The 26150-nt window shown below is 33.0% G+C and overlaps 1 protein-coding gene across 3 annotated transcripts in view; it reads left to right on the top strand.

Moving 5' to 3' along the window:
• LOC124369323 (RNA-binding protein 26) overlaps positions 1-26150 on the top strand; it is a 126344-nt gene that overhangs the window by 37283 nt on the left and 62911 nt on the right. For all 3 annotated transcript variants that reach the window (XM_046827274.1, XM_046827275.1, XM_046827273.1), the window contains exons 7-11: positions 6270-6397; positions 12913-13074; positions 15393-15565; positions 21314-21377; positions 23482-23550. In XM_046827274.1, coding sequence (XP_046683230.1) covers positions 6270-6397; positions 12913-13074; positions 15393-15565; positions 21314-21377; positions 23482-23550 — 596 coding nt within the window. The remainder of the gene's footprint in view (positions 1-6269; positions 6398-12912; positions 13075-15392; positions 15566-21313; positions 21378-23481; positions 23551-26150) is intronic.

The following is a 26150-nucleotide window of genomic DNA, read 5'->3' as shown; positions in this document are numbered from 1 at the left end:
TTAAATATGGATATTCAATTTGCTAACGAAAATGAATTATGCATAAATGAAACGAAATGTACCCTTTAATATATTTTATACAGAAATATACATTTTTTTCATTAATATTGACCAACTACCCATATTAGCGTTTATTCCACATAGACTGCCGACACACTCTTGCATCGAGCGATCACATTAAACTAGACCAGTGATGCAGTTCTGCGTCAGTTTCATAAATCGGGCCCACTACATATTCACCTACGCAGTCGGAATTCTCTGCTTTTGCTTAACAGAAACAGATCGGATTTATATTTCCGAGTAGCTCCAAGTCAGCTTTGCCTGACACGATTGCAAGTGATCATATTATTGTTATATGGTAAGATTTAAATACGTATGCTGATGTAAACAACAATCCATAATATAAATTGATGTTTGTGTATTTTTAAAACTTTAAGACTACAGAATATTGAAGATAGTGTATTATGCCTATACTTCTTTATGACAGAACATTGAAATACAAGAGGTTTCCACTAACCACATTAGGATTGAATGCTTCTGCCACCAAACCTAAATAAGAAGCAATCCTTAATCCTTGCATCTCCCAAACCACAACTTCAAGCATTACCAAAGGAATTTAAAATAGATGGTAGGGATGAATTGTCATTGTGTCATTTCTTATATTTATGGAGTGGTGACGAAATGTGGCCCACTGTGGTGTTTGTGTTGTGTACAGGTGCCAGATGGTAACAGAATTTATCCACCATGGCATACAATAGGCTAGGTACAGAATTTCATTTGTGCATGACTAGTTTAATAATAGACTTGGAAATCAGAAATTTATAACTGGGAAAACCAGAGAATTTGCAATAAATATGTGATTTGCCACCTTGCAACATGTGGTTACGCAGCATGAATATAGTTACTCCTCTTACCATTTGAGTGAAGCAGTGAGCACTTTAGACAATTCTGGGCTGCTCACAAATTCTTTGAATATAATTAAATTAATACACTAAAACAACTTTGTGTTCACTAACATATTGTTTCACATTTTGACATAAATTAAAAATGCAATGATCAAATCATTGGTAAAAGCATGGATCTAATGTTAATTAGACAAACTTGCGGAAAATGTACTTAGGTATACTCGAACTATAACATTACTATATTATTTCATAATATGCCACTATGATGTTTTAAGAGAAATTTGGAAAAGGGAGTAAGAGTAGTTAGGAAACTTATCCATCTAAGAATAAAATAATAAGGACTAAAATTTGCATTTACTTATAATATACCAGACCGACTATAAAGCACATATAAAATAGCTCCTACATGACCAGCTGTTAAAGTGGATATTTAAATAACAAAAAGTACCAAAATATCAATTTGGAAGATAGTTTATATGTGCAATATGCTTAAAACATAAAGTACCATTTTCGATCAAATTAGGAATGAAAAAACTATGTAATTCTTAAGCAAATTATACAACAAACAATTATTTTTGTAATGTGTCAAAATAAAGTTTTCTACTTTGGAATATAAACTTTAGATTACAAACTTTTTATAATTCAGGACAACTTCGAAAAATTAATTTTGTCCTTGAATTTAAGCACTAATTAAGAACAACTGTGCAGCAGTGAGCAGTGGAGGTGCTGCCCTCCATTGATAGCCTGTGAAATAAATAATTTGAGTGCATATAATGTTAATGATTATTTTAATTCCCTAAAATGAAATGCATGCCTACTTTGCGGACCACATTTGTATGGTACATGATTTTATTCCATTTGCAATAGGTACAGGCTCTGTTTCCTCAAATTGTAGCCGCAGAGCTAATGATTCGTTGAGTCATATTTGTGCCCGATCCCTACATTTTTTCCTTGAGCTACTGTAAATATGCCGTCGCACGATGTCAAAATTGGAAGGGTGTTAGACAAACATTGGGTAGCCTCTAGCTTTTGAAGAGTCTCAGCAATTTGGAAAAACTACATAATTCTAACAAATCATTTTATGGTGGCTAAAGAAGACCAAACCATGATAGTTTGAGCAGGTAGAAATATAAGAGTCCACTTAGGAAACTGATTCCTACTGCTTTTGTTATCGATTTGACTCTAATTTGTGGTGCACTTTAAGAACTAACAGGAGGTTACTGAAGAACTGCAATACAGAAATGTATATTTGTTCTGAGCTAACAAAAATTTACAGCTTATGGCTCATACATTTATTACCCGGAAAGATAATCAAAGGGACATTTTATGAGCAAGCCGTGAGGTCTGTCAATAACAAAAGATTTATGGAAATGAAACTGTTATCACAACTGTGTCCTGACTACGTTTTCTGAAGCTGAATGGCCCATCACACATTCCTTTTGATCCTTCAAATTATGTGGAATCTTGGCTGATTCAGGTATGGCATTCTGCTCTGGATACTAAAAGCAAGGTGATGGAGATGGGAGGCCTATACAATTAAAATCTTTCTAAACTTTAGGCAATTTTACAAACTGTAAAGTGAAACAGATTTTAGTACAATAAACTTTTGTAACAAATAATTGTATAATAATAAGTAGTGATTTAAGATAAACTGTAAATACAAAGTTATAAAACATTAAATAAAATATTGTTGGTGAACTTGTGTATTTTCTATCCAGATGTATTTAATTTTTGAAATTAGGTACAAATGCAGTAATAGTAGTAATTAGTGGTATTTTAATATATGTTAGTGGCTTTGGTAAGGAACATCTTACTACAGCAGCCTTAATTTAATTTAAAATTGCAATAAAAATTGGGTTTGTGAAGATAATTTTGTCCAATGTCAATTGTTTAACAGTGGCCAGAAACGTCTAAAAGTATCGATTTTAGAAGTCTATATTTCAATATTACACATCCTACCTACAGTATCAGAACTTTTTTCCTTACAAATCAAGTATTGCTAATACTTAACAGCCGCGAAGCTATGTCGGTCCTGTTAAATCACTGACTGCACTCCGTTCATGCCATATGTGGATTCATGGATGCTACAGGTCAGGGAAAAGTCAGGGAAAAAAAACAGGACTGGAAATCAGGGAAAAGTCAGGGAATCCGGTCTCAAGTCAGGGAAAAGTCAGGGAATTTCGACGTTGGTCAGGGAAAAATATAAAATCCCTTTACACAAATAAACTTACTGCCGCCGCGCCGAGTCCAAGCCTGCAGACGACGCGGCGCATGAAGCAGGCAGCCAAAAACCCTGGGGATTGCGTCGAAAAAAGTCAGGGAAAAATGAAAAATTTGGTCTGGAAATCAGGGAATTTCATTATTGGACTCCTGTAACAACCCTGGGATTGGTCACCACGACCTATGGCCCCACTTCTAGTGGTTACTGAGGCAATATGTATAACGTAACTTTGAAAGATTGATGGCCAACTACGGTTACCTGTAACCGTCTCTCCATCTGAGTTGGATTAGCGGTGTAATATAAATTTCTTTATTTTAAATTTTATGAACTCCAGCGAGTATTGGGCAAAATAAATAATTTTTTTACAAATATATTTTATTTAAAACACCTATACTATTGACTATGATTAGTAATAATATTTATTTAGTTATTAATATTTTTAACCCTTTGACTACTGGTTATATTTTATATGTATATTTTTAGGATAAGTTAAAACATAATACTTTTTAAAGTATTGAGTTAATGGTTTAGTATTATTTCAAATTAATTGTACATTTGTGTATAAACTGAAACCTATATTTGTTTTACAGAAATTAATAAATAATATTGTACAGAAGTTATTAAAACATTTTTTACTTTACTTTACATTAAAATCTTCAATAAAAACATCTACTGTCTAAGTTGCGATTATTATGATATTCTACATCTAGTCTATACAAACAAATTGGTAATCCTATCTTTCTTAGAAGAAAGTTTTATATATATATATACACACAAGGTTTGTTCAAAAAATATCGCTACTTTTGCTTTTTTTTTTTTTTTCCCCAAAAAAACTATTTATTCATCAATTTCAATGTTGTTCCCTTCAAAGTAATCTCCATTAGATATTATATACTTGTGCCAATGTTTCTTCTAATCCTCGAAGCACTTCAAAAAGTTGCTTTTTGTGATCTTGAAGAAAAAGTCACAGGAGGCCAGATTGGGGAATACAGTGGCTGCACGTGGCATTTTTAGCGTGTTTGTTTTGGTCAAAAAATCTTGCACAAGTAACAATGTGTGAATAGAGTAATTATCGTGGTGTAAAAGCCAATTTCTTTTCTTAGTTCTTCCACGTATCCAGGCTTTTCTGGCAGATTACTTAGTGCAAATTGCGCATAACTTGCAGATAATATTCCTTATTGACAATTTTACTTTTTGGCAAGAACTCATAATGCACCACGCCCCTGCAGTTGAAAAAAATTAAGTAAAATTCGAACAAACTTGGCACACTAGCAGCTTCCATTGGGATGATTGAGCTTTGGTTTCTACGTCATAATCATAAACCCGTGATTTGTCACTGGTTATGACACTCTGGAGCAAATTTGGGCCATGGCAGACATTAGTCCAACAGCTCATTAGCAGTGTAATGTGCGTCGTCAGAGACAGTGATTCGACCATTGGCCCCAATACTATTTTCTTCATTTCATCAATGTTTTTGTCTGTTCTTGACATGCTCAGGCGTCCGGTACACTGTTCCGAATAAGTATAAGTTGTTTTGATTTTCTCGGCCCTCTGAGAACATTATGTGCCAGAGTCAATATTTGGCATGCATCCGTGCACTTAATCTTGTTTTTAATACAAAATTTGATACAGATTCTTTGTTTCATTTTTTCGAATAGGCACAAATCAAAGACAAACCATGATACATGCAAGCAAATTAGCTGTCAACAATAAATTAACAACATTCAAAATAGTTGAACTTGTTGGCATACGTCAGACACATGTGTACCAACATAGCACCACAAAAAATAAAAATTGAATATACGTAACCCGTGGAAATTAAAATTCCCAATATTTAATGATCAGACCACCAACACAATCAGATGATGATTATTGAATGATTTGAATAATCAATATTCATGACCATCCAAAGGACAGAAAGTGAAATTTCTGACCAAATAACGCAATAGGTATTTCAAAGAACAATACGGTTTTGTTAGTTTTCAATCTTAGAAATTAATGTATAAATATTAATATAATTTACAAATTAAAATATAATATATAATTACAACAAAACAATAACTTTTACTTACCTTATATATTTTCAAGGATAATCGTGACTGCTTGTGAAACAAAGAAAACGTGTACATCACTGTTCTTGCCGCCATTAGTCAATAACGAAACACCTGATTTTAATTTTAAATTTATTTCCAAACACGATTTTACTTTCAATTAATTTTGAGTGATAATGTCTAGCTGAATTAAGTTCTATGCTTTTAATATGGTATTACAGTGAAGCTATACTTTTATATGTAAAATAAATGTATTTCTTTCAGATTACATAAAATAACTAAATTTAATTTAAACTACATTTGAGCAGTGTATATTTACGATTACTTTAGCCAATCTGAAATGGTATTTCTGCAATACCGTCAAAAGTTCATTCGTTAATTACAAAGTTATAGTTTGTTTGTTTGATTTCAACTAAAATCATCACACGATTTTTCATTATATTCATAATATCAAATTTAGAATTTTATATACAAGTCTTCTCAAGATCATTTTTAGATACATCATATTTGTTCTTACTTTTCTTGCAGCGAAACAATATTTGATTTCTACCTTTAATTCTAGTTTTCATCTCGTCAATACAAACTGGACAATTCGGATTTAAAGAAGCAAGGTCATTATCTTGTAACCATTTAAAACATTGCTCAGTGTTTATAAAAACATTTCGAGCCAATATTAATACACTACATCAATATAATTCACTGTAATAATAAATAAATAATGTAATTGTAATTTGGAAACTGGTAACAAATACACACAAGATAAACAAACAGGCTGTCTGCAATAATAATGATAGACCGAATCACCTGAGATTTGTTATTCAAGGACACAGACTACCAAAATACAAAACATAATCATACAAACAATACATAAATCATAAGCCAGACTGTCGAACATCGCAAAATCCAAATATGAGATATTTTGGTTAACCATAATCTCGATAAAACTGAGCGTACGTACTATATGGACGTTGGCATTCCTAGGAGAACTGTACTGACGTTGATACTGAAAGAGTTAAGTTATCAAAAACACCTAAAATTTAAATAGATTTCAGATCCAGAATCGATATTGATAGTTGTTATGTGTTGTTACAGAATGCGTAGCTGGTCCAAAAGTCCTCTTCGATCCCGCTCTAGGTCTCCACCCTCTTCTAAACTCAGAGCTCGTTACAGGAATAGATCACCTATGGCCCGTTCTCGTTCTCGATCGCATAGCCCATATGGTAAGTTTTTCCTATATTTTGGATCAAATATGGTTTTCAGATAGATGATTGTGTTATTCATTAGACATTTAGAAAGTATATAAGGAACATAGGTTATGACAAAACAAGCTAATTAGTACTAGATTTACATTTATACAGTACTGCAGTTTTCTTGTGGATTGTAGTAGTGTAATGTATAGCATAAAATATAAAAATCTTTATGTTATAGGGAATATCAAAGTAGTCAATTGAGGTTGATCACAAAGAAATATGTTAAAAACACAAGGCTCTAGAATAATATTATGTTGTTAAATTGTAAAACAAGTTGTTTATTCGATTGGCTACATTTAAACCCTTGGTGAAATCCTATAGAACATATTTCAATGCAAGATTTTTGTATTATTAATAGATAAAATGTAAAATATGAAGCTCAAAATACAAAAATTCACAATTTTTATGTAGGGGTACTACTTTAACTGGCTAGTACAGAATTGGTTAGAAGCATCAGAACTGACCAATTCCGATTGTTACACACATAAAGTTATCCCTAGAAGTGTTGTGCAAACTTACAGTGCTTAGGGGTTCATTGAATAATATAATGTATTTTTCTTTATAGCTTAATTCACTACAACCAGTGCTCCAAATGTTACATATTATTAATAATTTTTCTCACTAAAGAACACAAAAATGTTTTTATATAAACAAAATTTAAATATTATTTTTTAATGCTTAAAAACAATCTGAAAACGTTTTTTGTTATTTTAGAGGAAACAGCACCAACACAAAATATCTATTCCCACACGATATTAAAAAATGTCATCATCACAACTTTGAATTAGATTCTTATCAATCAGGAAACAGGTTCAATATTCTCCTCCATTGGACTACAGTTACATTATATACAATCAATACAATAACAGGGTGGCCACCCGACCTGGAAAACCGGGAATAAGCCAGGAATACTGTATTTCAAAAATTTTTCTGTTTCCAAGAACTCATAAAACCAAGACATAATTTGATAGCTCCTTGAATCAAGAACTAATTAATCTCGAAACATTGTGTTTTAGGCTACGTGGACTGTGAAATTGTGAATGAAGATCGATATATGTTCGCAAGCTTTATCTGAGGGTTGCCTCCACTATAGTGGAGTACATTTTGGTTAGTTCTACTCCTGTGCCGTGACAAGTCACTCCTCCTCCCTAAAAAATCACGTAACAATGTGTTGAACAATTTAAAGTCGGCCTACCAATTGTTCTGAACTTCAGCACTAAATGAGCGGTGCGCATTAAATGGTACAGCAGTAGTGACTGGGATACAAAGGGTTTTTTGTATTTAAATATTATTCAGTCATCGATGTGGCATCTCTGGACGATGTTGTCCAACTCTTATTCTTGAGTGAAAATAGTATTTTGACAAGGCGTGTAGTAGATAGATAGCACAGGCCTAAAATGTACAGTATTCACCCTATAAGCAAGATTAATAGTTCGGTTCATTGAATAATATTATATGTTTGACAAAAGGTGCAACCCGGTTTTATGAGTACACCAGAATTTCAGTTGGATTTTTACCAGGCCTGATAAGATACCTTTTTGAGAAGAATTTAGTGGGTAAGTTACAACAAGTAACGCCAAGTAGGGCGTGTTTGTGTCCGACATGTTGCACAGCAATGACAGAATGAGATAAGGGATAAGCGGTAGGAGAAACATTTACTATCTAGAATTGGAAATAGATAAGCAGCATCGTGTGGTACCGCCCTGCCGACTACATCTGTCGTGGCTAGTGTCAAGTGTTCCCCATATGTACAACACAAACATTAAAATTTGTCGCCGCTCGATCCAATGCTCTCCGTCCACCGCTTACCGCTCGTATAGTGGTTAAGGTCTCAGTTAGTCTATGAATGATTGCTCCTTACACATGTTCCAACTGGTCTTCAGATTACATAGGTTAAATCAAAGAAAGTGATGTTATGGTATAATAACATGGTCACATCCTAACCTCAACTGAACTGCGTTTACACTGGCAAAAAATTGCGCAAGTTTTGTGTCACACAGTTATTTGCAAGAACTGGAGATAAGTGTTGGCTATTAAAATTTCAATTATAAAAATTGCACAGCAATACATCACAGCCATGTGTGAACAGACTTCGTATTGACTCTCGGAACAACCAGCGATATACCTGTAGCAAGTACTTGCAACAGTTCTCGTGAGTAAAATTGCTTATCTTGTTCACTATACACGACAGTAGTTGTACACATTATCTCGCAATTTTACTTGTCATTGTAAATGCAGCTTATGTTGTTGCCAGTCTACAGATGGCAAACGGCCAGCTGACCAAATCAACCACGCACATCAGTTTCATCGCCAGAGCGGGATTGGTAGGACAATGGCTAGAAATCCTGTCAGTTCTCCAATCAACTGTTTACCCCACACACGTGACGATTGGTCGGACGATTTGACTGTTTAAACTAAATACTTCAACGTGTATACATTGTGACGAACCAGTAATAAGTAATATTAATCGTGCTCGTATTCTGGGTGTAATTGTGGAAGGTTCTGTACTGGTGTTTATGTACTTATTCAACAGATCACGAACTAACCGTACTTCCGTAGCAGATAACTGATGCATTCTTCATATATTGGCCATCAGTGGGATTTATATTGAGAGCCACGGTTCTTTCTCGGGACTCTAACCAGAGCTACCACCAATGACGAGAATCTGTAAAAGCGTGCATTATGCATGAATTTTGGACTCCAGGAAACATGGGTGGATTTTTATAATGTCCCTGGAATTTTTACAAAGGATGGATCGTTTCTGATACTCGATTCTGCAGCTCTTTTCACTTGATTACGATACCAACAGAAGTGCTTAAATAAGCTTGAAAAATCACGATTTCACAATGTACTACTGATATGGGGTAGCTAAATCTTGAATTCACAAATAATTCTATTCATGGACGACTACTGATTGGCAGTAAGCAAATTACCGATTGCTAAAACGTTTTTGTGCATTCCATATTAAAAATGTAGATTGTATAACCAAATTAACAAACTACTGTAGTTTAACAAATAATATTTGAGCTATAATTGGTTTAAAAAAAATTTATTTTGACGCATCGTCGAGAGCCTGCTCCGTCTGTCTGTTCATGGACAAAAACGATCGGTAGTACGCAAATTACCTGTTGGTGAAAGGGGTTTTTTTTTAGACCTTTATGTATAAAATCTATTTAGAAACATATAGTAACAAAATACCATGATTTATAAATAATATTTAAATTGATATTCGTTTCTATGCCTATATTTGTCAGGGCCATCGTGTCTGTTGGTTCTACGTTAGCTGCTCAGTGGAAAACAGGCGATCCCAAATTTTTATTTTATCTGTACGTCGTACTTTGTGTTGTCACGTCAAAATCATTGTCACGTACGAAAGTTCGTCCACCGCAAACCTCTGACCCGCAATGCTAGACTGTAGTCTGTCCCACGTGGCGCTGTGATGGTATTTATTTGTTATCTTTGTTTTTTACGTATTGGATACCTGTAATTTCCAAACATCACAGAAAACAAAGTTATGAGGTATACATGATGTTATGTCGACACATCGAAAGACACAGAGATAAATCTAAGGAGCTTAAAAAAGGTGATACCGATAAATACTCACCGAATTTCTCACATTTTGCTAGCGACGAAATTTGGTAAAGCACCGCATTTCCTGCAAATACAACTAGTTACGATAAACCGTCACTGTTGTACTCAACATAAGGGTTAAAATAGTATTACAGTTTTTGTTTAGCTAGAAAATAGACTAGAGAATCAGAAATCTTCCAACAGGGAAAACCTGTAAAAAACCGGGAATTTGAAAAGAGGTTATGAGTGGCCACCCTGAATAAACGCAACACACAACAGAGAAAATAAACAAGGTAGTTATTTGAGAACTGATCCATGAAAAGAAAGAATGGAACCAGCACTACACACAGTTGTGACGACCCCAGCATATAGTTCTAAGACCAGACCGGTAACATCGTATGCGGTCTTAATCAGCCAATTTAAAATATTAAATCATCAGTAATATATTTTATTTTTATTCAGCATAACATTTAATTGTAGTAACGAGTAATGAATATATGCAGCCAGACTTATTAGGTTAAGCAGTGCAGGTGGAGAAGATATATATTTTAATTCAGCACAATGAATTGTAAGTCCAAGTCTGTCAGCAGTAAGCCTGGTAATTTTCCATACCCAGAGCAGCTGCGCAGTTACTGGGTGGTAAACAGGCAGGAATTTGCTGAGGTAGCGTCTGGAACAACGCTGCTCCCTGGAGTTCGTTGTTCTGAGTCGCAGTCGTGCCAGGGTTTTGAACGCGTCAAGCTCGCGTGAAATCGCTCTCTCGCTCTCTCTCCCGTTCTAAATTTGTAATTGTTCAACTGATTCTAAATTATGCAATAAAATTCAAATTGTTTTCGCAATAAACTAAATTGTTTTATTTGGCCAACCGAGGAGAGAATTTTTATTACAGCAACCTGGGCTAGATTCCATCACCGTGTCCGCATTAGAACCCGAGAACTTTTAAAATTAAATTACGTGTGGTCGTCACGCCACACAGTGTCAAACATGAAAAAATTACTAACAGCATAATACACTTTGAAATTAAAATAAGCTATGAAACAAAATTTAATTTGGTGTATCATTGGTGTATAATAAAAAACTTTGAAACTGTACAACTTTGACATTTTGGACCACACTGTTTACAAGAAGGGAATTACAATTACATTACAGACTTTATCAAAATGGTCAGTGAACTTTTAAAATAAAGTATGCGTTAACCTATGTTTAAAATTCTTCAATTCCATTTTCCATTTGAAAATCTTTCAAAAATGATCTCTACCCCTCCCAAAAGCACCATTTTTGGGTGGTAATTTTGGGTGTTCAAAGTTATTTTCTCAGATTCTTTGGGGTCGAAAGACGTTCAGCCACTATACATCATGGACAGGTGGTATGCCTCGACTTGTATATTTCTTTTTAAAATTGTTTAGTCTCGAGTTCACTTACCTGTTAAAAAAAAGTTTTAGCGTAAATTTAGTTTACAATGTTCATGTTAAATCATAATTTAAATAATTAACCCATTGAAGGCCAGTTATTTTGGGAGTGAAAGCCAGAGAACAATAAACTTATCTTTTGTATTAGAGACAATTTATCTGGTTTATATCATCGTATTTTAGTTATTTTCCTCTGTATTGCATGGCAATATTCTCTGTAACATCTAGGAGATGTATATGTTGTCAAGTTGACAGAATACCTTTGATGAGGGTTACTTTTGCATTGAAAACTAAGAATTCCATGTAGTGTACAAAAAGCAGCATGTGGTTATTTTATCTTTTTAATTCTTCAGCTACTGCAAATAAATTTAGTAAGATAAAACATTTATTACATGCAAAACATGCAATTTGTTTTTAAATACAGTCCTGACGGTTTTTAAAGATATAAAAATTAACGGTATCAATTTACAAAATCGTGACCATGGAAAGGTATGTTCATTTTTTTTTCCTGAAAACTACAATTTTTCCTGAAAACAATAGTGAAGAAAAAATTCGTCGGCAACGAAAATCAAAGGAGTTACGATTTTTTTAAATCCTCTGAAAACTCTGTTTTTGACAGTACCTCTGGCAATTTTACTGAAATGATGACGTTAATCCTGTCAACGATGCCTGCCCGCTGCGCAGTGCTGCGCACTGCTTGCTCTTTTAGAAAAAAAATTAACTCGAGCTTGCAAAAGTCGAATCCCAGATCACGTGATGCCCCTGATCCTTAACCCTCCAAGTGTTGTTCGACAAAATTTTGTCGGTTATTTTCAATCTTTAATGCAATAATGCCCGAAAGGCATCAATATAATACAATGATATACTTTCCCCCCAGTTTATATGCACCTGTGATAATAACACTTGGCTATAAATGCCCAACCCATGAAAAAAAGTCCATTTTTCATGGTCACGGTATTGTAAATAAATACCAAATTAACAATAAAAGTTTAAAAAATCTTATAGTGTAACTTTTGCATAAAATGTTAATGAACATTTTGGTAAAAAGTTACAGTTACTAGGTAAAATATATATGGGTATTCTTTTGAATCCATACATTTTCACTAAAATTAGTTGCTTTTAATGGTCCAATTTGCATAATATTCAATATAAATGGGATTACACAAAATTAGCCCTGTATAGGATTTTATACTTAAAACCTTTTATACAAAAAGCTACAAATAGTATTTAATCAAGTTATCTTGTTGTCCTAGTTTTATTTATAAAAATTTATATTAAAATTAAATTAAATATTTTTCATTCCCTCTCCCAAAAAAGAAAATGTGTACCAAATTGCTAAGTGCAGACTGCATCCAACTAAATTATGTTTTCTACACAGATCTTGATATATCATTTCAGAGTTTCTGGTAATTTTATATTCAAAAATGGAATACCACCGAATGTTCCCCATTTTCCAAGCGTCAATAAAATATGGTACAGAAATCAACATTTGTCTCGCTATTCTAGACTCACCCCGCAAGTCCCTGCCGCTGTCTGGAGGGGGGACACCTACACAGGATAGCAACCATGGAGACGACCTGCGCCTCTCTGCCTCCACCCACAACATTCAGAGTGTTGTTAGTGTCAAGGAGCCCCTCTCCAAGATACGGAGGTGCCGCGATTTTGATGGTGAGACTATTGTTTAATCCAGATCAGATTTGAGTGATTAACATAGTTTTTGAATTATTTAATTTATCAATAGTTCATTTCATTGCTATCTAGAACATAGCCAGAATATACTAGTAATGCACCAGATTTTAATGTTTTTACAAATGTATCAAATTAATTATGGCAAAATAGTTAACAGAAAAAGTTGAAATAATAAGTTTCTTCCTAAATTGAACATAAGAGCTGCAGTAAAAGTATAGCTAACTATTTAATAGTTGTTAAAAAATTACTAGGGATTTTTATAACTGGTGTCTAAAAACATAAATAGTATATGTTAAAATTATGTTCTTAACCTGCAAGGTTGAAGTAAAAAATCTCAAAATATAGACAAAAGACAAAATTTGTATTCACGATTAGTTAAGTGCTGTATGTTGTTTTTGATCAGTATGGAAAAAGTATAGAAATCTGTTGTCCTCGGTACATCTTACGGGCCTCCTATCAAACAAAAGAATCCAAGCCTACATTGTTAACACCCACTTCATGGACAAGAGATTTTGTGGAAGCAATTCACTATGTTTAATTTTTGAATTATTTGCAAGTTTCTTTCAATAGAAAATCTTCTTTAAAAAAATCCTAAAGTAAAATTTACACTACACAGGAGATTGTGCATGAGCTAATTACTGTATATATTTTTTAAAGCATACGAATAAATATGTTTGTATTTTAATAACATGTCTAATGTATTCAAAAGTTTAATTGTTTATCTAAGGGAATTTTGTAATTATTTTAAAAACAAAGTGAGGAAAAGAGTAATAGATGTCAAGATCTTGAAAATATATATAAACGAGATACCAAGATGCTAATGTTGTCATCCAAAAATGCCAAATTCCGAAAATTGCTGTGGTTGCAATCTTAATCAATAAATTAAATTTTATTTCTCATTTGATACAGAACAGTACATTGAAAATTCTCATGTTGGTTAAATAATAATTAACATGTTAATTTTAACTTATATAATTAAAAATACGCTAGAATATCAATCCAAAAATAAATGGGATTATATTCCAGCATGTTAATTAATTATTAATATGATAAAACCAAACTTAATTGATCCAGAAACCAACTAAACATTGGTTTGTTTGAAATTATGATCCTCTAATTCCATTAATCACTGGACTACATCAAATAATAACCCCATGAAGAGTAATTAATTTTAGATGGTAATAATGAAACCTTATGGGCTTCTAAAATATTCATACTACATTCATTCATACATATGATAAAAACATTTGGGTTGTTTCCCATGGAAACCAAATCAACAAGTCTTCACTAGTCTCAAAAACCTACTAGGCTACCAGAAAACAGATCTGGTATCAATATAACGTTTTAATATGAAGTGAACCAAACAGTTTAATTCATCTCAAACTTTTTTATTAATACAGCATTTGCATAGTAATCTATAAGTTATGATATACCAGTGCACAGTGATTAATTAATTCGTTATTAATGAATAATCCATTTCCAATCTGAGGTGGTTTAATCATGCAGATAATATTTGTTAACATACTGTACTTAAATAATACCAAAACATCAATAGAAATATGTATCTTTATTTAATTCCAACGTTGGAATTAAAGACAGGATAAGTCTCTATGTTCTATACAATGATGGAATAAGTTTTAATCCTCCCTTCAAATAGGTTTTATTGTTAAAAACAAATAAATTAGTTAATTAAAAGAATGTACATTTTACAAGATGTTTTATACAAAAATTATTACAACCACTTTTACAAGTTGTGAGGCCTTTTATATAAACAATAATAAAATAAACAAAACAATAATTGTGAGTTCTACATTAAAACAATATACTTTTAAGAGTTGTCAAGTGCAAGTGTATACCTGTAAGGTGAATAAACAAACTATGAACAATTAATAAAATGAGAAGATGCTGTTTAAAAAAGTTAATTTTAAATTATTACATTAAAAATTGTGATATGAAATCTACGATGAAATGAAAATTTGGTTTCATACTTCTAATTCTTTGATTTCCAAAGAGAATCCATGTATTATTAGAACATATCAGTCATTAATGTATGTCTTATGTAGTAATTTAAAATTTAAAAAAAATAAAATTAAAACGAAATAGGACCAAAGTGGAGCCTTGAGAAGATTTGTATTTTCAAATATTTCTAGTTTGAGTGAACATTTTATCCAGATTTCTTTAACATGAATTCGTTTTACTGAACTATTTTTGTGTCAATGTAAAATACAACCTAATTGCATTCTTTGCATTTTATGCTAATGACTTCAAATATGTTTAAAGGTTTATTATGATTTCAGAGAAAGGGTTCTGTATGAGAGGTGAGATGTGTCCGTATGACCATGGAAAGGACCCAGTAGTATTGGAAGATGTGGGACAAGTATTATCGTTCTCAGGCCCAAATGTACAGGGACTACCCCCACCATCTTTGGAACCGCCAGCTGCTAGTATCAACATGCCTATGCTGCAGCCAGTATGTATATATAGTTTTTAAAATATATAATATTTTATGTAGTGTCACTGCCTTAGTGGTGTAGTTAGGAGGAATGAGCAGCATAGAACATCCTCTAAATTAGAAAGATTTATTTATGAGGGTGGTCTGAAAAGTTTTTGACCTCAACATGAAGATGACAGCACTTGTAAATAAAAGCTACTGAATTTCGTTGTTCATCTGTTGACAGTTATTCACTAAATTTTCAGCCATTTTGACATGCACATTTTATGAAACAGTAGTTTGAGTGAGTTGATGTGGGTATTTTTGTGAAAATGGACAAAATTGAATATCGAGCTGTCAATAAATATTTGTTTTTGAAAGGCAATACACCTTCACAAATCAAAGATGAGTTGGATTCTGTGTAAGGGGACTCTGTACAATCATTTACTAAAGTGAAATGTTGGCCCGCTGAATTTAAACGTGGTCGCAAGAGCTTGGGAGACAATGACCATTTGTGATGTCCAAACACTGCAACTGTCGACGAAAATTCACCACATTGTGTTAGAAGACCGACAAATTTAAGTGAGAGAGAGCAGAAGTTATGAACATGTCAAAAGAACGTGTTTGTCACATATTAAATCAACATTTAGGCATGAGAAAGCTGTCCACGTGTTGGGTGCTGCCTTTGCTCACATTAGACCAAAAATGTGTTCTAATGAACATTTCCAGCGCTCTTTTGGTGCAGTTTAGGTGAAATAAATCTTAGGTTGGGTGCCAATTTATGACTGTAGATGAAACTTGGATACACCATTATGCGTCTGAAACAAATATAGAGTCTAAACAGTGAACTGCAAAGGTAGAACCAGCTCCAAAAAAAAAAAAAACTTCGGCTGTGAAAGTTATGGCGACTATTTTTGGTATAGTCATAGTTATTTAAATCAATTATCTTCAAAAAGTAAAAACTATTACAAGAACATACTATGCATCATTACTTGACAAGCAGAAGGCAGAGCTTGCGGAAAAAACGGTTACATTTGCAGAAAAAGAAGATCCTGTTTCACCAAGGCAATACACTGTCTCACCCCTCAGCGGTTGCCATGGTGAAAATCCACAAGTTATGGTTTGAACTGCTTTACTATCAGCCTTACTCACCAGATTTAGCCCCAAGCGACTTCCTTTTTGTTTCCTCATCTAAAAATTGCACTTGAAGGGCAAAGATTTTCATCAAATGTAAAAGCAATCACCTTTGTGGACAATTATTTTGCAGAGAAAAATGCAGAATACTATTTGGATTGTTACAGAGAAGGCAGCATCACTAGGAGAAGTGTGTTGAGTTAAAAGAAGACTGTTGAAAAATGAAAAAAATTGTCAGGAAAAATGTTTTGTATCTTTGTTAGGTCGGGAACTTCAGACTACCCTCCTATTCCATGCCCTCTGGCATGGTGCGCTCTTCAATCAGGTTCATTCTCCTCCAAAGCAAAGTCCTAGTTATGCCACTGGTCTTAGTTACTTCTTCTAATTTATAGTTTAGTCATACATTTTTATTCACATATTCATTGAAGTGATGAGTCAGCTTTTACCTAAATATTTTTCATCTAGTCATATGGTAATACAATGTTGGAAATAAGTCATTTCCATACAATTAATTTAAATTGTCAAAATTAAAAATTCATAGTGGCCATGTTCAAACTTCTCCAGGCTGTAGTATGGCCGGTAGTAACCATTGGTAGATGGTCTGCCTCAATTGCTGGAGAGAGCAATAAGCTTTGGTTTCATTGTGAAGGATGGTCCAGTATTCAGCATCGATGTTTGATGGTTGCTTCTCAAATATAGTTAGGCAGTGGATAGGGGCATAATTTGTTGTTTCTCCTTGTGTGATAACTGTGGATGTCTGGTCCTCTTGTCAGATTTTGTTTATTTACAACAGTGACTATCTCCTGGATGAAAAGTTCAATAACAGTTAGGGTGTTGATATCAAAATGGTCCCTGCAAGAGTCCAGAGAGCCTAGGTCAGAGATAGTGTGAATTGCCTTTTACGTGAGTATCAAAACTCTATTTGGGTTTCTTTTAGAGAAGCTTCTCCAAGCAGTGAGACTATATATCAAATGAGTTTCAAACAAAGCATGGTAAGCTATTTTAACTGTGTTGGGACTATCACCTACTTAAGCGTTCTCAAGATATATAGAGAAGAGCTTAGTTTTTTGTAAAGCTGGTCTACATGAGGGTTCCAGGATAGTTGATCATCTGTCAGTGCTCCAAGATATTTTAGCCTGGTACACTCTAGTCAGTTCAACTATTTCATCTACCTCATTTATTCTTCTTCCAATGCAAATTTTCTGACCTTTGTGTTTATTTAGAACCAGCTTATTTACACTATAATACTGTTAGGCCATTTGACTGTAATATACCATTGTATGACAGCTATTCAGAAAGTAAGGAACGTTTTAGAATTTAAATAAAACCAAGTACCTACAATAAAAATATATTATTATGTGAAAGAGGGACTAAAATACTACTTTTCTATATAATCACCATACAAATTTAGGCACTTATCATAACAGTAAACAAGCTTTGAAAATCCTGTGTCATAGAAGTCTGCCACCTGTGATCTGAGCAGCCACTCAGTGGCACGTACCTGGTGCTCCTTATTGTTGTCAAAACACTGTGTTGTTAGCCAGGTCTTCATTTTTTGGAACAAATGAAAATCACTTGGAGCAAGACCAAGACTGTATGGGGTACGAGGAAACTTCCCAGTTGAACAAGTTTGAGTTCTTGCATACGATTCGCAGTGTGAGGTCTGCCATTCTCACGCAAAACCAAAATTTATTTATGACAATTTTCCTTGGCACTTGTTTTGGAAAGCTCACCTAAGGTTAGCAATGTTTTGCAGTACCGCTCAGAGTTTATTGTTGCATTACGCTTGAGAAAATCAATTAGAAGAGCACCTTGCCTGTCTCAAAACGCTGTTGCCATGATCTTCGTCTCTTGTTACGATTCAATCCAGTATTGCATCACCATGACTGTTGTAAACCTCCAAAAACGTCAAAGCTGTCCCCATTCGTTGTTCTTCATGGTGATCTGTAAGCATTTATGGCACCCATCTTGCACAAAATTTGTGGTAGCCTAGCCTCTGTGAAAGAATTCCAAACAACGAAGTCCATGAGACTTGTGGGAAACATAGGGAAAGCTCAGTTATTATGAAACAGTGGTTTTCATGAATCTTTTCGTCAACTTTGGCGACTAGATCGTCAGTCACTATGCTCGGACATCCATTCTTCTCTTGATCATGAACGTTCATTCTCCATTTTAAAACTGAATGCACCACTTCCTGACAGAACTCTCAATTATTACGTTGTTCCGAACACTTCACAAAGTTCCCAATATATTTCTATTGGTTTTTAATTTTTACCAACAAAAAACTATTCACAGATTGCACTTCACAACTAGCAGAAATTTTGATTGTAGCACTCATTTCAAATTTGAATATAAAAATAACGGGCTGCGTGGAGATGTTCCTGCTGTTACAGGTGGACGTTGACGGAGGTGCCGAGCATGAGCTCACCAATATGTACACAATTGGTGTGCATCTGGTGGCGTCAGGCGGAAACATTCCTTACTTTCTGAATAGCCCTCATATCTCCAGTCTTCCAAGTATCTGATATTCTGGATGAGGAACACAATGTTGACTGCATTCATTAATGATTTGCAATAGCCAATAATGTAGTTTGCAAGGTCACTTACATACAGTATATTATGAGAAGAATTGGTCCCAGAATAGATCCATTTAACACACCTCTGGTCACAACCTAGTCGTGACTGAAAGAATTCTGAAATTAAACTACAGTTTTTAGTGTATCAAGTAGCTTTGTTGAGCTTAAAGTATTATATGAAAATACAAGGAATAGTTCAGCACGGTTCCAATCAAATTGATTTCTTTTAAATAAGGGAAATACCCAAAATGTAGTATTTAGCTTAAGGCATTATTAAAGATTTTTTAACTATCTATTGGAATAGTTATACTTCTTTCTTGATCTGATATGTGTTCTATTATCACACTGCATGTAATACATTGCCATTTCCCCATTTCCTGGGCTGTCAATTTTTTTAAAAGTTTTTTTGTATAATATTTTGGTATCCACAAGTATATGGTTTAATTCAATGTCTTCAATAATAATTTGTTGAGGCGGTAGCTTGCCTAGTTACCTCTCAAGCAACCTGAGTGGAATGCCATAATAAAAATCCTTATATTTTACTTATAAAAGTTAAGCCTTAAAAATTGGGAAGTTTTGAAATTATGCTTTAATTTTCAGAAGTGAGGAAAATGCCTTGAATATGCTGAAATAAATGTACCACAGTTTTAGAGTTATCTATTCTAAATATCATAGAATATCATTTGCCAGGTCTAAATACTGACAGCACAAAATTTCCATGTTTGTGTTGCATTGTCAAAGTATAAATAATATACTCAAATACTCTAATTAAAAGTAACATTGCCCAACACTAGAATAGTTATTAACCAAGTTAGCTTAGTTATAATTTTAAAAATTATCATTTAAATATTTTATTATTCTATTTTAACATTTTTCAATTAAAAAATCTTTTAAGTTTCACACAAAATTGTGTGTAATTTAGCATTTTATATATTTCTGGAAGTTTATTATATAAACGCCATTTCATTAGTGGACTTCTTTTAAAAAGAGTTGAATGATATATTTTATATACTGATTTATTGTGCATGTAGTTACATAAAGTCTTAACATGTCTGAACATTACAGTCTTAAGTTTCTTGTGTAATGTTATAAGTACAAAATTATGATGTATGATTGTGTGAGACATTGTTAATGTTTTCTTGAAGTTGAGAGTGTATGAGGTGAGAGGCAAGTAAGTGGCTGTGGGTTTATTGTGTGAACTATGGTGTAAGGTAAAATGATTAATAGTCATAGACATTATTTTGCTTCATAGATATTTGGTAGTCATGCCCTGAGACAGTGACTTTGAGATTGGGAGCTAGGGGGTCACTTCTTTGGCTTTCTCTAATGATTTCTCATTTGGTATCTAAAGAATCCTGGATCAGGTGGAGTAGACACCATCATCTCAGGGACCTACCTTTATTCCCATGAAGGCGAAGTGCCATGTTATGTCACATGTGATCATAAAAGATCAAAGTACAGTAAACTTCTTTTAATCTGGCATGATCAGGACTTGAGGCATGCCAAATTACAAAATATGCCGGATTATTGGATTTATATCAGAGAAATAATGTAAACATAATTAATAAACCACCAATCACAGTAAAACACGTTTTTATTATTCAAATATTAACTTCAGGTAGTTCTTGTTATATGTGGATGTATAAGAACTATTTTTTTTTAACGCCTATTTACAGTGTGTAGTCTACGTATCACAACAATTGGGTGGAACACAGTGAAGGTCAAGGTTCATCCTGGTTCATCATACAATACTGCCCGTACAATACTGTCACTGCCACCTCTCAAGACACTGCCCATCTCAGAAGTCAATGGCGAGACATGTCGTTTAGATTCGTCCTTCCATCACAAACTTTTGCTGAACACATTAACTGTGAAAATGATCTACCATTACTAGATTCAATTGAATCGATACGAAAATACAATAGTGCAAATGGTTACACAGACTGACAGGCGACGACCATGGTCAGTCACGTGAATCTATATCACCCGCAGTCGGCCGAATATTATGCTTAATTTCTTCTCCATGCCCGTCTAAATGCTGTGTTCACCACGAACTAATTTGTTTTGTCTGTTACAGCCCACTCTTGGTCCCATGGCAATGCATCACAGGCCACAACTAATGAGACTACCACATAACCTCTGTAAGTAGCTGCAATGTTAACATTATGGCTTAGTGTACCAATGTTGATATATTTCATAAGAGACCAACATAGAAATTTAAAGTTTACAATAATCCCAGAACATACACAAAATAAAAGTACAGTAAAACATGTCATATACTGCCTAATGTGGCAATCGGGTATGCTAGATATCATTAAATCGGATATGAAATCGTAATATGAAGAACGTATTTGTTCTTGCTAATTTATTTGTAGCAAATGCACACTGATATCATGATATACGTTATGAAGGTAATTTTAATTAATTATGAAGATATTTTGTAATTAATTATGAAAACGTTTAATATTGTGCTGTCACTGTTTCTCATGAAATTTTCAAAATGTACGATACAACAGTTGTCCATTGTATTTGAAACTTTAAAACTAAACCAATGTACTGAAAATTTTTAGTTTTTGTAATTAAATGTACAAAATTAAACACAATTTAAAAATGTGTAAATGAAAATGTTTATAGAAAAAGTTAAATTGCCAGTAATGTACAATATTCAAAACTTAGATCTTAACTTAATGAATGATTTAAAAGAAAGAACTATCCCATTGCTATAATAACTCATCCCACTGCAGATTTGGAAGCTAACATAATACCATTGATATCACTGTTTCTCCAAGGTCACTGCTTTTAAGAATATCAAGGGCAAAATCATCCTAAGGGGAGACAAAGCCCCCATTCCTCTGTCTTCAAACTTTTTAATTATACTGTTATATTTTAAAACCTGTATAGAGCTTGTTCTATGTAAGATATTGTAGTAATAGTTTCCAGCAAGAAATGAAAAACATTTTATAGTGATAAAAGTGGAATAGTCATTTAACAGATGTTTTATTTATCTTAAGATATACTGAGTTAGATTTTAGGGTTTACAAGTCTTTTATTGTGTTGCTTGATTATTTCTTAAGTTTTTTGTTGGCTTTAATTACCAATAAAGCTTTCTCTTTCAATTTTTCTTTAGATGTATTTTGTTTCTCCGGGCAATAGTTTTTGAAGGTTGTCATAAAACATTTTAGGTTTGTTCCCATACTTGAAGATCATTGTACTTCATGAGTTATCGACGTAACACCTGAAATATTTAGAATACTGAAATTTGACTCATGAGTAAATATTTGAGAAATAAAATAGGATAATGTCATATCATTTGCTCCAGAAGGAAGGCTTTAAAATTTGGTGATACATTGTTTAATTACCTCCATAAGTTGAATCAGGAAGTATAAACTCTTCTTGACAATAACCCTGGCTCATTCACTGTATAATTTTCCCAGTAGCCATGGAATGTATCTCAATGCTACAAAAGTCAAGGGTGATTTTTAGTTGCAACCAATTCACTGACTAGTCAACATTTAAATGTGCATTTCAGTATATAAAGTCTATCAAAATCTTCAGTTACTTATGAATTAACCTGACATGATACACTATGTTATGAATTGATGCTCTAAACCTTTATATATATAAAATAAATATATATTTATGTTGAAAGCGTTTTTCTACATAATCTTTACATCTGATTTGGCCACGTGCATATATATATATATATGCACGTGGCCAAATCAGATGTAAAGATTATGTAGAAAAACGCTTTACTTTGAACATTATTGTATTATAAAAACTGGAAAAAATCCAAAAGTGTACTCATCTTTTTCCTGTGAACACTTTATATATCCAAAATATTATACTGGATGATTACTGAGACATTACACTATTATTTGTATAAGCAAATTATTGTTATCGTAATTACCAGTATGATATATGACTATACCACACTGAGTATGTGTGCTGTTTTGTAACTATGAGTTTGAGTTCCAAAACAGTTTACACTTAACTTTAATTATTAGAATTTTACCTGTGTTCAATGTGTGTGAACCCAAAAATTTAAATAATAGTCATGACACCAACTGCGTAATCCTAAGAGTTATGTCCTGTATTTAAGGTGAAAATAGAATGTATATGTGCAACATGGTTTATTTTTTTGTTTTTTTTTTTACTTTGAGTTAATTTTAAAAGTGTGCATGGTGTGTGGTCTTAAAAATGTATCAAAGACATATTTTTACTTATTTAATGGAATTTGCATTTTAGCGGAGTATAATCCAGATGCACCAAGTATGGAACCGAGAATGTGGTCAAAGCATCCCTTCCGCACATCAGGTAATGCTATTTATCGGTGTGAACATTGTAGATTGGGACATTTACATACTAATAATAACACTAGTTGCTAAATTTAAGGAAAGCTGGTGGCCGAGTTGTCTATGGCATCGCACTAGAGAGATGGCGCAGATTCAAATCCTGTCTGTGATCGTGAATCCGTAAACTTGAATCAGATTTTGTTGTGTACAGGTGTATATTTATTTGGTTATACAGTATTTAATTTACTTGTTCACAATGGTGTTTATGAGTGTACTTATAAGATACTTTGTATACACTATAAATAAATTGTGTCCTTTTTGACTAAAAGAATTTAAACTCAAAATATTAAAGAATTGAAGAAGTCTTTTTCTTTCTTTACTATAATTGAACCGGAAAAATTGTAAAAACTGGGAATAGTCAAGGAATTTTCACAATATGGAGAGAGTCAAGGAATTTCATCATAAACCGGAAAAATTGTCCGATTATTCTTGCAGGATGTTTACCGGTCGTGGAAGTCCCAGAAGTCACAAATTATAATAAAGGTTCACGGAAATTGCCAAAAAATATCACAAATTATAACTTTGTAAATGTTATGGCGTTATGAATAACTCAAGATGTGTCGAAGCCAAATCTTGAGTCTACAAAATCTGCAACAAAGATTTGGGTTCCATAATCTATTGATGGGATTCGACACTCAAACCTGCAGAGATTCGGTACATCATTAATTATCAGCTGATCAGCAGTGTACAAATTAACGACCACAGGTATTTTGTGTTTAAAAAATCGTAAATAGATAATCTTATTAACAAATTGTTTGAGTTGTCAAAATAATATTTTGCTTGCAGTTAGTATTTTTTAGTTTTACGTTCATAGATTGCCGTGAGTCTGCTGCATATATTCCCGGATGACGGCTGATCGGTATTATGCGAGTTACCAATCACTAAAACGTATTTATAAAAGTCTTTGTGTATAAAAATCCATAGATAGATATCGTAATTAACAAATTACCCTAGTTTAGTAAATATTTCGCTTGCATTTCTGCATATATGCCAAGCATCACTGCGAGTCTGCTGTGTATATTCACGAAATGCAGCTGTTTGCCAGTATACCAATCGCTGAAACATGTTGCCATAATTTATGTATAAAAAGGCGTCAATAGATTAACAAACTATAATCCTTTTGTCAATAATATTTTGCTTTCAGTTTGTATTTGTCTTGATTTTCCAGTCAAATTGTCTTGATTTTTTCTAAGTATTAAAATACTATGTTATTTTAATACTTAGTGTTATTTTAATTATTCAACAAATTATTTGAGCTGCTGAACACTAAACACACAGTAAGGTAAATTTATTGTTGCAAAAAGAGTTTCTCAATCTATATATATATTTCCCAGGTTAATTAGAAAAATATGTCATAAAATATTTTGTTTTGTAAAGGTGTTGCTTTTTGTACATTACTTTTGTTATGGTTGTCAAAAAGGTCCCCGATTTTTTGCTTCAAAGGTCATTGAAATTCACCAAAAGTCACTCCTTAGCAGTACATACCCTGTCTTATAATTGTCAAATTTGTATATTACATTCGAGTATTCAGAAGATGCGACAAGTTTTGTAGACTTTCTGGAACTTTCTGGATTCGGGTTGTAAATTCCAAACACCCTAATATGCTGCACATTCAGTCCTATCATTATTTTAACTAACTCAACTACTTGAAACTGTGTCCATGTAAATGTTAGCTTTTTACTAGCTTTTTAAATTTACAATTGTATATGGATCAGTATTTGTGACCATCTTTTTACACTAACATTATTTATAAATAAAGTAACGTAAAAAAGTTTATTTTATCGTTAATATGATATGGAAAATTATTTTTTGGTATGGAAAAGTTAGGGAATTTTCTGAAACCAATCTACTAGACACCCTGATAGCAAATAATTTCCAATAAATTATGTTGTGAAATGTTTTCAGAGTATTTTGAGCATTTTTTAAAAGTATACTTTATGTTTTATAAAGGAAAGAATATTTGTAAGCATAGTATATACAGATAGTTTAGCGTAGCTATAAGTATTCAATGCCATAAACACAACATAAGGCTAGCTACATGGACCAGGTAAAGGGGTGCCCGGCTGTAATTAAATAGTGTGTTAAAGTGTTAGTAAATTTCTTAAACACACTTTTGATTTAAATTTAATTGTTTGTTGTGTGAATAGTAACGTTAAAAATGAGTGTGAGAGATAGAGATACATTACTTCCACCCAAAATTATTTAAGCAATTAATGATTAAATGAATAAATTACCTCAATTCAAACCTTAATAATGAATTCACTGACTACACTTCTTGTACCAAAATTATAGGAGGTTAAGATTTGTGGATTCTGACTATATTAAATCCAAATAGAGGGTTATATAAGTGAAATATTTTATACAGTGTTGAAGTTCATAACAACAGTGGTGATGTAATGTGTGAACTGTGTAGACCTTCTGCCATTTGTTTATTTGTATTGTGTTTGTGTTGTGTGTCTTATGTGTTGTAATTTAATAACAATTTTGACTAAACTAATGCTGATGTATGTGTGTACTATGTTTTATACTCTAATAATGGTATATCTGCACCAAAACGCATAA

Source organism: Homalodisca vitripennis, chromosome X (assembly GCF_021130785.1).
Source record: "Homalodisca vitripennis isolate AUS2020 chromosome X, UT_GWSS_2.1, whole genome shotgun sequence".
Lineage (NCBI taxonomy): Eukaryota > Metazoa > Arthropoda > Insecta > Hemiptera > Cicadellidae > Homalodisca > Homalodisca vitripennis.
Note: the sequence above shows the minus strand (reverse complement) of the source record. Positions and strands in the feature narration are given on the sequence as shown.